Consider the following 17630-nt stretch of genomic DNA (forward strand, 5'->3'; position numbering starts at 1 on the left):
TTTAAATAAAGTAATGAACTTCGGGAATTTTTATTATTATTTTAACCAATTAAGAAGGCAGAAAGTAGTAGGATGAGCTCTTCCCACGGATATCTCACTGTTGATGGCACAAGCTTTTGCCAGGTGGTAATCATTTTCAATCATATAAAAGGTTTTTAATAAGAAAAATTATGAATGAACGGTAAATTTTCTTCCTTTATGCTCACTGATTTTGATGCTTGGTAATATCGAATGTCGGCTTTCCTTTTGGATTTGACCTGGGTAGAAGCACCAAAATTGAAAATGAATAAAAAAAAAAAATCAAAACTACATATGTGACCAAATTTGACATGTCCTCTTTTCCTCCACTGTACTTTTATCTTATTAAATATATTGGATTGACAAACGAATACATTGTTATCACCGATCCTACCTTCATACCATATCTTGCATGCTAAGACATCGTACTAAAGAAACCAATCTGCTAAAGCTGGGAAGAAACAGGAAAATGGAAAAAAAATGAAGAAAAAAAAAAACCCCCTCATTCCCCATAAGAACTTTTAAAAAAGACAAAAAAAAAAAAAAAGGCTCCACAAGGCACAATATTGTTGAGCAGAAAGAATCCCAAAATCCCGACCAACCCTTCTTCACTAAGCCGACAACATATTTAGCTCATCTGTGATCCCGCCAGCCCTTGCATCAGCAATTTTCCATATACACCTCTTAATTTGAGGGGGCAAAAGTGGGTGGGCCAGCTGTATAAATCAAGGTTTATAAACTGTATAATGAACAAATCTTGTCATCTTCATTTCATCATAGCAAACCAGCTAGTAGAGCGGCAGGATCATTTGCCGGTATTTGTGGGGTCAGTTGAGCTGCAGGAGGCGCTGGTGGTGCTGCTGCTGGTGCCCGAGGAACCATAGGAATGCTAACCAATTGTTCCTTGATGAATTCCTTCAACCTGTAGATCAAATATAAGAAAACTCTGGCAATCCAATTAAATTGACTTCTTTGTGTGAAGTTTAGCTACATACTCAAATGTTAATGTAGGATCGCCTGAAGCAAGTGTCATACGCAACTGGGTTCTGTCCGCTGGATCTGTTTCGATTCTGACCTGAATATTAAGAACCGGATTGTAAGCAGCGAGCTTCCCCAGATTCTAATGCACTACAAGCTCATAGATATACAGAATATATATATGCAACACAAACCAAACAGATCAAACAACTATCAAACAAGGGGAAGTAGCATAAGGGTTTCACGAGTGTCATCATGTCGTTTAAATTTACCACCAAGCTTCACCATTACAACAGAACAGCCATATAGCTCGACCAGAATATATTTCTTACCAAGCAGAGGATAGCATGCGTATTCTCTGAGTAGAAGGTTGTGCATACAACTAGATTATTTGGGTTTGGATCCTGAAACAGAAAATTGATTGGTGAACAATGCCTTATACAAATGGCAAAAGAGGTTAACCAAATGGAAGGACTTACAAGCCCTGGAGAAATCATTAGCCGGAAACTGTTGAGTAGATTTGCCATTTCTGAAAGAGGCATCGGTCTTACACCTCTAACCTGCACAAGTTGGAGCCAGCAGCCACAAATCAATCAGGGAGTCCAGCAGTGAAAATGAAGAGGTCTGTAAATGATGATATGAACTAAAAGGCACAGAACAAGACTCATTAAATAAGGGCTGTTTACGCTATTACGCACACCTCATTAAATAAGGGCTGTTTACACTATTACGCACACCTAGGTGTGGTGTGTCTAACTATATGAAACTTGGTATTGCACTCTCCAATAAAAAATAAATAAAGATGAGGACTACTAACCCACTTATAGCAAAGTATACTTAAGGCTAAAGGATGAAACAGTTCATATCTCCCCCTACCAAAAAAAAATAGATATGTAAAACAGGAGGTACACATACAACTTCTTGAAGCTTCAGCGGTGGTCCTGAAAGTGATCTCCATTGGGGGAAAAACTCCTCAGCAGAAACCGGTATAGGCTGAAGAAATTTATTCAACGTGGCAGGAAGACGAAGCTTGACGTTAACCTGTAAAAGGTAATAATATAATACCTGGCATAGTAAAAATTAACCAGCTCCAGGTGGTTTAGCAGTATATAATATATCAAGTATCTGCAAGTACCATATTGGCTCCAAACTTGTAGGAGTAGTCAAGAACAGCTACATCCCGGCTTGGCCGAAGATTTACCACCTCAAGCGGACATTGCACCTACATGAACCATGAAAAAAACAATAAATATGATACTACAAAAGAAAATGAAAGAATGAGATGACCAAAAATTCATCAATAAACATTAAACAATAACTAGATACAAGCACAATTAGTCCTTTTCACCTGTGCTCGAGGAGGAATAGTTTCAGGCACTAATGAGAGTTCCATCTTCAGATGAGCAGGAGGCAATATCAGAGCCTGAACTGAAATGAGAGGAGCTGTATTCTTGTTTCCCAAGAAAAGAACAAGACGTCCATGATGAGCGCGCCACTCAGCTTTAATGCCAATCTGAAGTAATGTTTAGTGAGAAAATCACCATCAACCTTTTGGAAGCTTCTAGAAGAGTCATAAAACCAACTTGAAAAACTAAAATATTAGCCTAGAGTATAACCTGAGGAAATAATAGAAACTAGCAGATAACAAAAACTACAGAACATGAGAAGTAAAAAGTTTGTACCTGAATGTAAGGATCCTCGTATAAAACGCCACTATCTTTTAGGCATAAAGCATGAAATCTTTCAGCAATATTTCCTATTGGCTGCAGATGCAAGTAGTAAAATCAACTAGTAAATGTAAAACTAATTACAATCGCATGATTTTACAATGACCAAACTTTTTAATTTGTTTTAGGAAAGCAGTACCTTAACTGTATTTGTCTCCACTTCTACAGGCACAATGGCTGAACCATCCACTGCCTCTGCAGCACCTTCCAATCCAGAGACTGCATTGTGCTCAGATGGAACAGTAGCACCAGGAGGGCCTTCAATAGCCAATGGACCCAAAAGATCACCAAGGAGATCTGCTGAAGGAGGTTGTGGATCGACTTTGCTTAGAGTACCATTATCCTGAGAAGAAGCTTGGACTGTTAAATTACGATCCTGCCAAGATAATCAAATGTATATTAGTGCAAATTAGACTTAAAACAAAAGGTACACATAAATATGTGTGTGTGTGTGTGTGTGTGTGTGTGTCTATATATATATATATATATATAAAATATACAAGCACAGATATTGAAAATTTTTGAACTGACAAAAACAAACATTTTTGTTCATTATATTTCTAAATTGTCATTTTAAATTTTTTATATTAAAAATATTAATAAAATTTATCCAATTTTTAAAATAAAAATTCTACCATTAAAAGACTTTCATTAAATGAATTATTTGATTAATAAGATCTATCCAATTTATAAGTCAGAATTCTAATTCAATGTAAACAATACATACATGATAATGCAAGTTTATGGTAATATGTAAATTTCAGTTATTAGTAAACAATATATGCAACTATACGATTAATTTATAATTATTATTTAAAAATAAATAAATAAATAAGTATTCATGTCCAACGTATGTGACAATAGCAACTAGTATATCAAAAACCTAGAAAACAAGTAGCCACTACGATTCCAAAAGAACTAACCTCAGTAGTAATCATGCTGGGCACCTTTACAAGACTAAGCTGGCCAACAGGAACTGGTGGTGGTGCCCCATTAGCAGGGCGTTGATCAGTTACAACTAAAGCATTTGATGTTTGCTGCTGAGCACGCAACTTGATAGCACTTTGCTCTGCAGTGTCAACCTCAGCATCTTCTGCCTTTTTGATCAATGAAGACTGTAAATTGAGAACAAGAGCATGGCTTAACCATCACTTGAATCAAGATTATACATGGATTGCCTCCAACTCAAAGCTGGAGCAGGCAGCTTCTAAACAAATATTGCAAAGTACACAAACCTGACGCTCAGGAAATTTAGGCATTTCAGCCAATATATCCATTAGAGCAGCACCTTTCCGACTCAATGCAAAATATTCAACAGCTCGTTGTTGTATCTCCGCATCAATGCAACTCTCATATCTGAGTTAACAATTACAAAAATGTAAGCAAATCACATTCTATTGATGACAAAAAAAACAAATATTTCCAAATTTCAAACAGACTATAGATGAGAAAAATATGCAAAACTAAATCTCACTTGGTGAATATTGCCCAAATCTGATTTTGCAGTTCTTGATCTGGTGGCTGAGTGTGCATTAAGATCTTAGCATAAGCTGATAGAAGAATAGGAATGGTAGTTGTCCTGAAACGTGATATCCATTATAATGAGATACTAAACTAATAGAGAAGAAAATATTGATCAAACATAGAGAATCAATGCCTAAAGGCTCTTACGATACTGTAGGAAGCTTCTCATGCAGGATGCTAAAGATTTCTTTTGGACTACACCCAGGCCGCCTAGCCAAAAGGTGGCTGTATTCTCCAAGAATATAAGCACTGACCTGTTTGATACACACAAATTCCAAAATAAACTTATACTATCTATCCCTAAAATATAAATATCCATGTAATGAAATCTGATTAAATTTGGCTAATAACAAACAAGACAAAAGGCAGCCATACTTAATGCAGTATGGTGCACATTCCATTCCATTGTACATAGAATCAATCAAAAATGCCAATCACTGAGATATTTGGGAATAGAATGATGACCCTAAAATGGCCATGAGTGATGACAATGAAGCCACTATGCTAATGCAGTTGAAAATCCCAAATTTGGCTTGTAAAAATGTAAGCTGTAATATAGCCATCAGTCCTGATGGGTAAAGATCTCTAAAACAATCCAATATGCTTTGCCTACTGCTGATGATAGACAAACCACCCCAGAGAAGCTAATATTTTACTGCCCGTTTAAAAAAAATTTGTGTTAAGTACTCAAGCTATTCACATGCGCCATGCATTACTATCCACGCCCACAAACTCATCCAGCAAAAAGAACTACAAATTATATGAACCTTGACCATTGTCTCATGTACAGCAGGCTTGTGAAGATACTCTTTCACCTTTGCAGCTGCATAAGGCTGGTCATAAACATAAAAGTTTTAGCCCAAAAACCACCAAAAGAAAAAGAATATCTTTTCTGTTACAAAATAGGAGAACGACTTGTGTTAGACGTTTTTATCACCTGTAGGTCATCATTGTTAATAACAAACTGCACAACACGGAACCATATGTCATCACTAATAAAATCTCCTGCCTTGTCAATCAACTGAAGGATCACATCCACATACCTTCAAGGTTTAGGCAAGCTAGTTATTTTGATGAAGAATAACAACCAATCATTAGTTAAAGTCACAGTACACAATAGAAAAGAAAACACCAAGGTACAAATTTTTCACTTAGAAGCATGTCTGTTAATATGCTACTTTCATCCAGCAGGCTTACCATGACAGATCAGGAGCAAACTTCTCGGCAAGAATGGCAGCCTTAAGTGACAATTCCTCACGCATTGCGAAATCAGCTGAGCTCAGATACTGGTAAACAGATGACAGTCAGTGACATTCTCATCTTGTGCCTCAGCATTTGAATAGTTATATGGAAAATAAATTATCCAGGAAATCATTCAAAGTAGTAGTTTTTCCAAGACTTTAGTACCTGCAATAGTTCTTCAACAATGTCCTTTGCATTTGTTACATCACACATACCATAAAGCAAATCTAGAGCACGCCTACGGATACTGGAAATTCCATACTGGAGTTAGTCAACAAAAATGGATTTTATGAACATACAATTTGAAGCACATATAATTGAATTTAGATAATAGAAGTTGCATGCATTACTATTTACAGTTGTAGAAGTCATTTATATAAATATGCCAATAGTCAAGGCTTTAGGCATAGATGAAGGTTTCAGACTTCATTAAAGCAACTAACTTGTCATGTCAATTGGTCAGATCAGGAACTCATCACCAGACAATTATATAAGGTGATTTCACAACTTTTCAACTGCATAAGCAAGGATGTCTAGAAACAATGATATTCTTACACACTTTGGCATGTCTTACATGGGAACAACTGATAGATGTTACCTAGATTTGAGTCTGAATATTAATGATTCACAAAAGAGAATCATAGCAATATCAATATAAGTGCAATCAATAATTAAAAAACTGCAAAATCAGGACTCAACCTGATATCAGGATCCTTCAATGATGCAATAATCTGCACCTGATGTCTTTTTATAACCTCTTGCACATCAGTAACCATTAGCATCCTAGTCATATTTTCCTGCAACCAAGCATTTAGAAAAACTATAAGTAAATCATTAGGTAATAGGTAACCACCCTGATTTGGCACATGTGAACATATTTGCTACTGTTTGGAAACAAGATCATTAAAAGAAAACTAAGTAATTATATTTCCATAACTTACCAAACCAAGATATCTAATATTTGGTTCGCGAACAGCAACGAATTTCCCAAGAAGGGCAACACACTGAGACATCATCTCCTTTTCAGCATCAAGATGCATGACCTGTAATGAGGAGAGCAGATGTACAACATAACTTAAGAAAGAACTCTTCAAACATGCTTAGTAAAGTAGAACAGTGATATATATATATATATATATTGTTGTATACCTTATATGATGTTTACACTCACAAAGGAACCAAGAGAGAGGGATAATTACATAGCTTAGAAATAGGTTATAAAGAGGCAAGAAAGAAGATAGGTTGCTACTATAGAAGCACTATGTTTTTCTTTCCTCATTTGGATGTGCAGATATGTGAGGATGCTTAAAAAGCGCAGAATGCTTCTTGTCAGATAATAGAAGACATGAAACCCATCTAAAAATATATATTTTGGTGAATTTCAGCAAGATTTTCATACAAGTGTCACTTTGAGTTTGATAGACTAAATCTTTCTAGTCATGTAATGTAAAAAAAAGTCTTTGATAATAAATTTCACATGCTAAAACCAGAACTCAGAAGCAACTCACAAGGGCAAGGGCTTCAAAGAGGACAGCATGTGATGCATTATTCTTATTAACATTTTTCACAACATCAGTTCCCATTAATATCCGTTGTAAGACCTGAAATCAGAATTCAAGTTCCATCAATATCAAAATAATCTTAAAAAGGACAAAAGAGGAATTGTATGGGAAAGTTTAAACCTCAAACAATGTTCTTCTGGTATTCGGATCTTCAATGCTAGGAAAATACTGGAGAGCCCTCATTGTCTTAACCTGTCATAACAGAGAATAATAAACATCACTATGAACTTTACCAAAAATGAGTCAATGATGATTAAAGATAACCAAAGTCATCCACCCCAAAATGAGATAAGAATAGAAAACAGGGAAACAATTGGACACAATTACATGGTAGCCTAGCGCAAAGCATATCCAAGAGGGAAATAAAGGAAGTATTTATCTAGAACATACTTATATACACTAATCAGATCAAGCACATGACTTTTTTTCCGAGCTAGCCATCAAATTCATAGGAGTTATAATAGAGAAATAGAGAAGGACATACCTGAAGCCAGGGAGATGGGATGCCATAGTAAGTATATTCCTGTGGAACATCTTGGTTCCTTGCAAGGCGCTCCAATATTTTAACACACTTTGGAAGGCAAGTCCAATATGCTTCATGATTATTTGATACCAAAGCAACAAGAAGGCTCATAGAAGATGTCAAAACACCAAGATCACGCTCATCTAAAAGTTGAGCCATCCGATCCGCCCTAAAACATAGGGCAAGAAAAGCAATTCAGAATAAGCACAACTAACGTCATAAAACAGCCAGTTGGGATAAAATTTTTAACATTCTAGCATACCAGCCATCAACATTGACAACATCAGGATTTTTCCTAAACAACCGCAGCAAACATAATGCAGCTTTTTTTCGTACAAGTGGTCTGCAGCTGCTAGAAAGCTGGAACAATAGATTCTATCAGTTTAAATTATTTTCTAAAAGAACCAGTTGAACTTAACAAGTTTCGAGTTGATCTTACAAGTAACTTTTGAACATCAGGTGCCAAAGACTCAGCAAATTCCCTCCCACCAATATTCCCAACCTACAGAGTCAATTCAAGAAAAGAGTACATGTGAGGTCACAACAATAACAATATGGAATACCCTAAGCAAAGGATAAGAATAACAATATGAAAAACCTTAGATGTCCATAAATCAACACAACAAAAGATAACAAAAGAGCGACTAGAACATCAATAACTAAAAACTTAACAAACTATAAAGCAACATCCAAGGTATAATGCAATAGAACAATGAGTTCCCTCAAAGCATTAGACTAACAACAAAATAATAGTAATAAAACCATCTACTGCAGATCCAGGAACGATGAGCTACAACATAAATTATAAAGTGATAAATAATATTTAGAAAAATGAAGAAAAACTTCTCTTGAGAAAAGAGAAAAAAGAAAACTCTCAATCATATGTCACATAAATCCTACTTTCCATATGCATCTCAATTAAGTCTGTAGGATAGCTATTCGATGTTGTAAATCAGAAACAATTCTCTCCCATTCTATGTACATGGATTATATCTAGGACCTCAATCAATTTTTTTAGCCTTACCATGGTTAATGCTAGGCACTGGAAAGTTTCATTTCGACCAATGATATCATTGCGTACAGAATTGATTGCTACTCTCAGAAAATCATGATTTTCATTGAGCAAACATGATGTCACAATATATCCAACCTGCAGCCAATTATAGGAGAACAAAAGTTAAATAAACCACAGAGAAAAAGGAAACAAACAGAATTCAATATCAACCATTCGCAGCATGACAATTAGGTCTTTTATTGACCATGATATACCCAATAAGCTCAATTATGTGAAAAAGCTGCAAGAATACTCAATCCATATATTATCCAGGCTTCCATAATAAGTCCTTTATTTGATATCATACAGCCCCATTCAAATATTTTCAGAGATTGGGATGCTTGCTATGATGGTTATACATCCTGCTTAGACAGTATCAATCACTTGCCAGCTTTATTGTTGTAAGAGACTTGTTACATTTAACATTAACTGATATGAATATAAAGGATAAAGCTTTCAGGGTAGTGCAGATTCTAAGTAGTGAAACATAGCTAAGACCTCTCAACATGCTGTCTTGTTAGGTCTTTGCACATTCAAGTTTTGTTGGCCCTTTTCCCCTCTTTATTTCTTAGGGGTAAAGAGGGAAATGATTAAAACAACTTTAGCCTTGGTTATACAACTTTTCTCACTGCCTATTTTTTCAGGCTCTTGAACAGGATGTCATTTGTAGAGCATAAGTCCACTAGGTTTTTCCCTTCATTTAATGTCTCGTAAATGTGCTACTAGCCATATCAAAGGGAAAATGAAATGGATCGTACCTGCTTTTCAGGATACTTTGGTGCAGATATCAAGGAAACAGCTTCCATATGACCAAAATCAACATCATAACCCAACATGTAAATATAAAGCATTTTCCAAACATATTTCTTCTTCTCATATGGTGTCAATCCCTGTCAGAAGAACATGAACTTTCAATAAGAAACTGCTCACTCGCCTTGGTAAGGCACTAAAAAGACCATGTCACCTAACAAGACACTAGAAGGATCCATGTAAAAGTTTCTAGGGGGACTAGGCAGTGTTTGGAAAACTTTGGGTCTAGGATTTAAATTTCACATGAAAGAATGAGCTAAGTTCATCCCTAACAAGTCAACTATGAAAGCAGAAAAACAAAAACAAAAAGAAACTTCAAATAAAAACAAGGCTACTTTCTTGGAGCTGGAGACCTGGCTGAAATTCACCCAACAGCCCTTAAGTAAATAAATATACGATTCCCGTAGAAGAGAGTACAATCTAACATTCTAGAAGGTTTGAAGCTGAAGCAAATTTATGCTTCTAATAATTGCAACAGGCTTATTTGATTCGAGTATTGCAATGGTGCAGACTGCAAAGCTACTATAGGACCAAAATATATATGCGTTTGGAAGGTTCAAGCAAAATACTATCCAATAACACAAAATAGATTCACTTAAGGTAGGGTTCGCCAAATTTGTTAGAATTCTTAACACTAAGAGATCCAATCCTACCGCAAACTGTATATATAATATTTCAAAAAGGATTACCACATAGGCTTAGTCAGAAGAAACATAGCAGTAAAAGCTTATAAAGATAGAAATTTTCTCATTCAAACAGCCGCCACTACTATTATGAAACCATATAAGTTGCTGTTAATTGTTTACAGGCATAGAAAAAATTGATACACTGATGGCGTTCAGAAATGCATAGATTTTTAATCAAAAAGTTATTATTATAGGCATAAAAGCTAGTTTCTTTGATTAAAAAAAAAGAAAATAAATACCATAATGATAAAACCTAACTAGACTAAACAGCTCAAATAAGTTCACATTTTGCTCTCAAACAAAATCTAATTGAAGAAAGAATCAAGTTCACCGCTTTTTTAATATAAATCATTCTACTGGAAGCACCTAAAAGTAAGTCCAATCATTTTGTAAAGACGGAATTTAAATTAAAAAAATAAAAATTGCTTTGAAACCCTAACCTTTTCATTTTTGAAGCGAGTACGGACGTTGCCGAGCTCTTTATCGACGCGTAAGCGTTCTTGCTCTTTGTTCTGGCAATTTCGGATGTCGCTTATGAAAACCGAAAGTCCTCTCATCCCGTGCATTGCCATCCCAGTTTACGGATCAGATACACCTTTTCTTCCTTTTGGATCTGCCTCTCAATTTTCCAGATCTTTCTCTATTTTCTTTCAACGGCAACGGAGAAATCGGTCCGGCATCACAAAAAAGAAGAAAATGGGGTGTGGAAAAAAGATGGAAATTTCAAGATGGAAATTTAAAAGAAAAGGAGAAAAAAAATATAAATTTGGTTTGATGTAAGGAGAAAGAGATAAAGAAGGTGGACTGAGGAACAAATTTTGGAAAAAGCCGTGGAGAAGAGCTGGAGACGAGACGACTTTTCTTTTACTGAATTTAATTTAATTTTTTAATTTGTTTTTTTAAATGATTAGAAATTTATTTATTTTTTTAAGTTTTTAATTTATCTTTAAATTTTTTATTTTATTACATATTTTATTACACATTTGGTTAAAAAAAACATGATGCATCTAAATTTTTTTGAATTTGTAATTTTCAAATTTCAACCCGTATCAATCCATCCAAAAAAAATGGCGATTTGAAATTTATTATTTATTATTAGTGTTATTAGATGCATTAAAAAGAGTCTAGTTTTGCTTTTTCCGGGTCGGGTCTCGGGCCAAATATTTCTCCGTCATTTTGAAAAGACAAGATATGGTATTTGGAACTGCTGACCGCGTTCCCCGTAGAATCAGGCCTAACAGTGAAGGGTAAATGGTTTGTGAACGTTAAACGGTGCGATCAAACTGATGGTGATGAAACAAGCGAAAGTTCTAGTTCCGATTACCTTGATAGTCGTTGAATAGTTGCCTCCAACGCGGAAATTGACATTTTTGCGATGGCGAACGGAGACAGAGGGTTCAAAAGACGGTAGCAAAGTTAAAATTGGAAGCAAAAGAAGTCAAAGAAAAAGTTTGGAATTTTTGCTTGCTTTGAACTTTGAAAGGAGAGAGGGCTTCCGAAAGGAGAAAAAGGTGAACGTCGCCTGAGAGATTCGAACTCTCGCGGGTGAAACCCATGTACTTAGCAGGCACACGCCTTAACCACTCGGCCAAAGCGACGGTCTATACTACGTCCTAAATTGACAATATAATTAAAAAGTATATATATATCAATCTTCACTTTATTTCAAGTGAAAGCGCTTATGAAAATTGAAAGCAAATTAATCTATTTGAATTTGTTGGATAAATACTCACTCTGGTTTATTCAATCTTTTTCTGCTTCCTTTTTTTAATTAGATTTTGTGAAAAGGAAAAATTAAACAAAACCCGTTAAGCCTAGGTTTGGATAAATGCAATTGAACTTAAAGTATCATTTGAATTTAAACATCTATTTTATTAAAATTCATTCAATATAAATTTTTTATTGAAAATATTTTTTTAATCATAACTATAATAATTTTTTTTTAATAACAATTATAATAACTTTTATTATTATTTTTAATCTTATTAAAATTAATTTTATCGTCTATCTAAATGAACCTAAATCACCGACTTTTAAATTCTTAATAAAATTTATCTAACGGTGATATGGCTCTTGCCTCTTCATGCTAACATAATACAGCCAAACAATAATCAATTTCAGAGGATGTAAATTTGGGCTGTTGACTAATAATGGTAATGAATGGTGAAATTTATGTAAAAAAAGTCTAAAATTACAAAAGTTACATAAATTTTTGGTAAATATGAAGCTGCATCATCCTCAGCTTCACATACATAATCAAAGGGTTAATATTTGTTTGAAGAGAAAATCATGATAAAATTTGCTTTCTAAGCAGAAGGCAAGGGCTAGTTATGTCCATGTCCATGTCCAACATTGACTTTATGCTGATTTGCTTTCATTGCTCGTTTGTTTTTCTCTTTTGTCTTTAACGAAAAGTTTCATTTCAAAATGTTGTTCTCCTTTCTTCCTTCTAATTTTCCACATTTTTCACAACTCACAATCAAAGGTTCAATCGATAAGTACAATCACTTAAGTATAATCACTTACTAAAATAGAAGTTTATCATTGAAATATAAAACTATGATAGTATATATTGGCGTATGCCATGAAAATTCATTTGAAATTGAAAATTTCTTGCACTTCTACCACAGTAGTAAATTCAGGAACAATGAAAGGTAAAAAAGTATAACTGACAATTTAATCACCTGCGAAAGTCATACCTTAAAAACAACAAATTAACGGTAAAAATTTTTAACAAAAATCATATAAAAAATTATCAAAAATAACAAATATAGAATTTTTGTGTTTTCATTTCAAATTATTATATTAAATTTTCATATAAAACACAAAATAAACACATGAATTATTAAGCTTAAATTGACAAATCTAAACCAAAGTCATTACGTTCCAGCCAGCAACCTTAGTACTAAACTAATTGGTACTGATTAAATGACCACAAAAATTGCTTTAAGTTCTCAACTTTAATCACTTGCTCAATTAATCTTATAATCCAGCCTTAAGGGGGAAAATGTATACAAACAGCTCTTACGTAGTGCTGAACTTTATAACTTGCATGAAAAAATAAAATATTAATTTATGAAACATAAGCACAAGAGGGTCAAACAAATTAGTACAAGGCGACCCAAGAGAGACAAAAGGGAGGAATGCCGAGCAAGCACCCCAAAGAAACAATAACAGCTTTCCCTTCTTCGTATAATACATCCAACATCTGTAGCTCAAAGCTCTACTGGAATATATATAATAAGACGAATCTAATGTCTCCACACAATACCATACCAAGAACACAGCCGTCTGAGCTACAGTGAGCTATCAACTACTGACACAAGGATGACAAAAAAAATTTTGGTGTAGAAGGAAAGTCAACAATTAAGATGTAACTAAGACTACCTAAAAGAGAGAATTGAAACATTTGTGAACAAGTGAGACCGTTCTTAGGCGTGGTCTAAACATCTTGTCTCCTTATGATGCAATCGGTTTTACCATGGATTTCTTAACAGCCTCGGCATAAGTCCTGTGTTGGTAGGTAAGGGTCGATTCAAGCAAGTCCCAAAGGGATGTCTTAGGGTTCCAACCTAATGCAGTATTAAACCAAAATCAGATGCTCAAATTCTCATCATGGTGAAAACTAAAGATCATAATGAGAACAACCAAGGAAGCAAGGGAATACCAAGTTGTCTGTTTATTATGGTCATGTCTGGAATTCTCTTGTCACTATCATCATATCCCTCACCATAAAATTCCTTGGAGCTGACGTCAATTGTTGGCACCTCCAGAGCAGGTTCTCCACTAACCTTGGTATAAACCTGAAGAGTACACAGGCATACAGTTATAAATTACATATGATCAATACATCACATAAACAAAGATAAAGATACGAATAATAGAAGCTATATATCATCAAATCATGTTCTTCACCTCAGTCATCATCTCAGCAAGTTGCTTAACAGTGACTTCATTGTTTGGGTTTCCCACATTGAAAATTTGACCATTGGCCCTGTCTGGGTTTTCCTGCACAGAGGACACCACTAGTTTAATTACTTTGTGTGGATGGCCAGATGTGGGGATGGAGGGGAGAGGGTGAGGTAGTGCGAGGAAGAGAGGAGAGTTAATACGCACAATCATCAAGAGAACTGCTTCAATAGCATCCTTTATGTAAACAAAAGTTCTTTGAGATTGGCCACCATCCACAAGCTTAAGTGGCTCATGGCGTAGGAGATTCTGACCACAAAAAGGAAAAATTATCATGAACTAAGACTATTAAAAAATTGAAAAGAGAAAACATGGATGGCAATCTAGGCCATTCTCCAGAACTGTGAAAAACATTCAACTAACATTACTAAAGCACGCTAGAACTCTTGGAACTCCCTCACTTGGACCATCAATGCCAGGGATGAAATCCATCCTAGGACCAATCCAGTTAAAAGGTCTCACAATAGTGAACGCAAGGCCATTCTCTGCCCCCTCCGCTGCAATGGATAAGACAAAAAGGTCAGTACATCCTGTTTGAAGCATCTCAATAGGGGCCAGATCATTTGACAAGATGCTAACCATAAATGAGCCTCTCAATCAATTGCTTAGCACATGCATATGACCACCTCTGCTTCTCGATTGAACCAAAAATGCAGGGTGAGACATCTTCCTTGAGAACATAGTAGGCAGGATCCTATTACATGAATCACGGAATGTGTAAAAGATTATAAACTATGTTAAGTAATGAACACGTTAACGTCACCTAGAAATAAGACAGGGGAAAGGAATAACAACACAAAAGGAAACTTAAAAGATTAAAGGAGAAAAACAAAATGAAGCGTATTAAATCAATTTCAGCATGCTTCCTACAGTGAGTGTTGTATGGTACATGACTAATGAACAAGAGAAAATAAATGATATACAACAAAATCTATAAAACCAAAAAGAGCATATCAACAATCAGCACAGAAATTGTATCGTTCTCGACTTGAGGCTGTTCTAATATCTTATTCATCAATTAATAGGTTAACCAGCAGGTCTTATAGGCATAAAAAAAGCTTTAACTCCTAAATTCAGTTGATAAAAATGGCATAACTTGATCACATCCCTTTAAAATACAAATATAAAAACCACTCATAGATATAACTAGGATAGACTAAGTAAGACTTGATAACCCATTCAACTACCATGGTAAATTGTTATTACAACCACATAAAAACTCCCCATCCTCCCCCAAAAACCTTTTTTTTTTTTGGAGAGGGGGGTTGACCAATGTTTGCTGACCATAGGAGGACAAATCCCAGAAAATTGTAAAACTTCAAAGACCTGGAGTAAGAAGAATATACAAATCAACCACCCACCATCAAATTATCTAGATTTATTCATTTAAACCCATATTTCTTACCATTTCAACTCAATACCAATTTTAAAAAATCCCTTTGTCTTAAATCTTTTATATATATATATATATATATATATATATATATATATATATATATATATATATATCTAAAAAATAAACCATAAATCTTAAATATAAAAATAAAACCAACAATCTTTACTAAACCAGACATTATACCGTGTTAAAAGCAAAGCATGGATAAAAATTCTTTCTTTCAAAAGATACTAAATTGTTAAAAAAGAGAAAGCTAAAGGTTACCTGACGGAGTGGAGAATCTTTAGGAAGAAAGCTTCCAATGGTTTTGCCATACACTTCACAAGTAGAGAAGTGAATGAGACGCTTGTTGTTCTCTGAACAGTACTTAACCTATCAAACCACAAATCCACATCAAAAAACCACAACATCAGTTTCAACTTCGATCTCAAAAAGTTCAGTAACAATCAAATCTCTCCTCACTCACATCAATATCAATCAACTATAATGGATACAAAAAATGACGCATAAAAAACGTTATAACAGATGTGCTTACCACAGGAAGTGCATCAATAAAATTGCTGTAAATGGTGTCGAGAGGGCGCGTGTTATAATCCGCCGGAGTACAGATCGCCGCAAGATTTATCGTCTGCATTGCAGAGAACACAATAAAAACCAAATCAATCGTCTCAAATCCGGCAAAAACTTTATGAAAATTTTTTAAAAAAAAATCAAAGATATCAGAAAAACTAACTTTTAAACAACAATGAGAGTAAATTAGCTTAACAAAAAGCGTAAAACCACACAGAATTGAACCAGATCTAACATATTGAAGCCAAAGAAAACACTAAAGAAACAAAAAAAAAATAAAGCAATTTTTAGAGAAAAATCAAAAGATTTGTAATCTCCTGCAAACGTTTTTCAGCAAATGAAAGGAATATCAATGGCAGCAAAAAAGAGAGAGCAAGAAATGCAAGAATTTACGAGATCTGCCATCTTGATGAGAGCTTCGAGCCTAGAATCATGCTTGATGTTAAGTCGGTGGAACTGGATACGGTCAGCCCAAGGGAGAGAGTCAGGCTCGAGGAGGTGCTTAATCTTGTCATTATAAACGTCCAAGGCAAGCACCTTGTGCGGCGTCTCTGCCATCAGTTTCTCGCAAAGGTGAGAGCCAATGAAGCCTCCGGCTCCAATCATGCATATCGTTATCGGCTTTATTGGCCTCCCGTCTAGATCCATTTTCGTTGCCATTTGAACGACACCGGCTTATTTGTGATCTTTCAACGCCGGAGGCGACGAAGGAAATTTTAGCAGTGAGACGGAAAGAAAAGGCGATTTAGATAGAGGTAGAAATGGAAGAGGTATTGTGGTGTATATATGGGGAATGGAGGGAAATGAGAGGGAGAGAGAGAGATGTGACAGAGCTACATTAAACGAGGGAGCGGCATTAAAGCGTACTCGCGAATGTAGCCATTGGTTGTACTCGACCAAAGAGAGGTACACGTGGGATATCGGAAGGGGGGTAGCCTGACGTTTGAAGCAGGGGATTGTTTCCGGATGAACCGTATCTGGTGGATTGGATCCGGAGAAGTAATCGTTTCATTTAGACGTAAATTTTTCATATTATTTAATTGGCTTTGTGAAATAAGAAATTTCATAAAAGTTAAGAAAATTACAAAATTAATCGGTTTCATTTGTCTTGTTTAGCTTTAGAAAATGTGTTTTATTTTCTATCTTCCTATTTTATAAATAAACTATCTATGTATTTTATGACAGCATTTAATTAGTAAAGATTAAAATTTTAAAAATCTTAAGATTTTTTTTTAAATAAACAAAATAAAATTGCTCTTGAAAGTCGTTCCACGCATTATGAATTCAATTCAGCATCCATATGATCAAATTTCAATATCATTTATAAATTTATAATTTAATTAATAGTTAATTTAATTAGTTAAAATTCATCATATTCGATAAAAAAATTTTAGATTTGAATCTTGTTAGTGATCACTTGTTGAAGTCATTTCGAATACACGATCTGCAGTTACCTATTTTAAATTATCGAATACGATATATTTTAATATGATCATCTCAAATACACGATTTACAATCACTTATTTTAAGTTGTTGAATATAATATATCTTGTTTGGATTTAGATAACTAA

At 34.7% G+C, this 17630-nt stretch overlaps 2 protein-coding genes and 1 non-coding gene across 5 annotated transcripts; all 3 read right to left on the reverse strand.

Annotated features, from left to right (window-relative positions):
* Nucleotides 1-313: 313 nt before the first annotated feature.
* Nucleotides 314-10956, reverse strand: LOC111301306 (AP-2 complex subunit alpha-1-like). Of its 3 annotated transcripts, none has more exons than XM_022896891.2 (27): nucleotides 10565-10956; nucleotides 9387-9518; nucleotides 8599-8724; nucleotides 8014-8076; nucleotides 7837-7934; nucleotides 7536-7743; nucleotides 7172-7243; nucleotides 6998-7090; nucleotides 6431-6532; nucleotides 6189-6286; nucleotides 5655-5736; nucleotides 5445-5533; nucleotides 5185-5290; nucleotides 5015-5080; nucleotides 4395-4501; nucleotides 4198-4302; nucleotides 3959-4079; nucleotides 3647-3838; nucleotides 2863-3066; nucleotides 2679-2759; nucleotides 2345-2509; nucleotides 2132-2218; nucleotides 1912-2037; nucleotides 1476-1556; nucleotides 1329-1400; nucleotides 1014-1093; nucleotides 314-940 (listed from the first exon to the last, which is right to left on the reverse strand). In XM_022896891.2, exons 1-27 carry the CDS (start codon nucleotides 10694-10696, stop codon nucleotides 793-795), a joined length of 3036 nt encoding a protein of 1011 aa, XP_022752626.2. In that variant the 5' UTR covers nucleotides 10697-10956; the 3' UTR covers nucleotides 314-792. The 3 variants fall into 3 exon arrangements, with proteins under 3 accessions (XP_022752626.2, XP_022752624.2, XP_022752627.2); XM_022896889.2 differs by having other exon boundaries at nucleotides 2863-3099; XM_022896892.2 differs by lacking the exon at nucleotides 5015-5080 and having other exon boundaries at nucleotides 2863-3099.
* Nucleotides 10957-11640: 684 nt separating this feature from the next.
* Nucleotides 11641-11722, reverse strand: TRNAS-GCU (transfer RNA serine (anticodon GCU)). Its single transcript has one exon. It is a non-coding gene; the product is annotated as a tRNA-Ser (tRNA).
* A 1414-nt stretch (nucleotides 11723-13136) lies between these two features.
* On the reverse strand, nucleotides 13137-16888 carry LOC111301307 (UDP-D-apiose/UDP-D-xylose synthase 2-like). Its single transcript, XM_022896893.2, has 9 exons — nucleotides 16453-16888; nucleotides 16025-16117; nucleotides 15754-15861; nucleotides 14673-14787; nucleotides 14457-14590; nucleotides 14241-14342; nucleotides 14040-14132; nucleotides 13792-13927; nucleotides 13137-13696 (listed from the first exon to the last, which is right to left on the reverse strand). The coding sequence occupies exons 1-9, from the start codon at nucleotides 16717-16719 to the stop codon at nucleotides 13584-13586; spliced, it is 1161 nt and encodes a 386-aa protein (XP_022752628.2). The 5' UTR covers nucleotides 16720-16888; the 3' UTR covers nucleotides 13137-13583.
* Between the last annotated feature and the right edge of the window lie 742 nt (nucleotides 16889-17630).

This window comes from Durio zibethinus, chromosome 15 (genome assembly GCF_047325235.1).
Source record: "Durio zibethinus cultivar Kanyao isolate XHJ-2024 chromosome 15, ASM4732523v1, whole genome shotgun sequence".
NCBI classification, from domain to species: domain Eukaryota; kingdom Viridiplantae; phylum Streptophyta; class Magnoliopsida; order Malvales; family Malvaceae; genus Durio; species Durio zibethinus.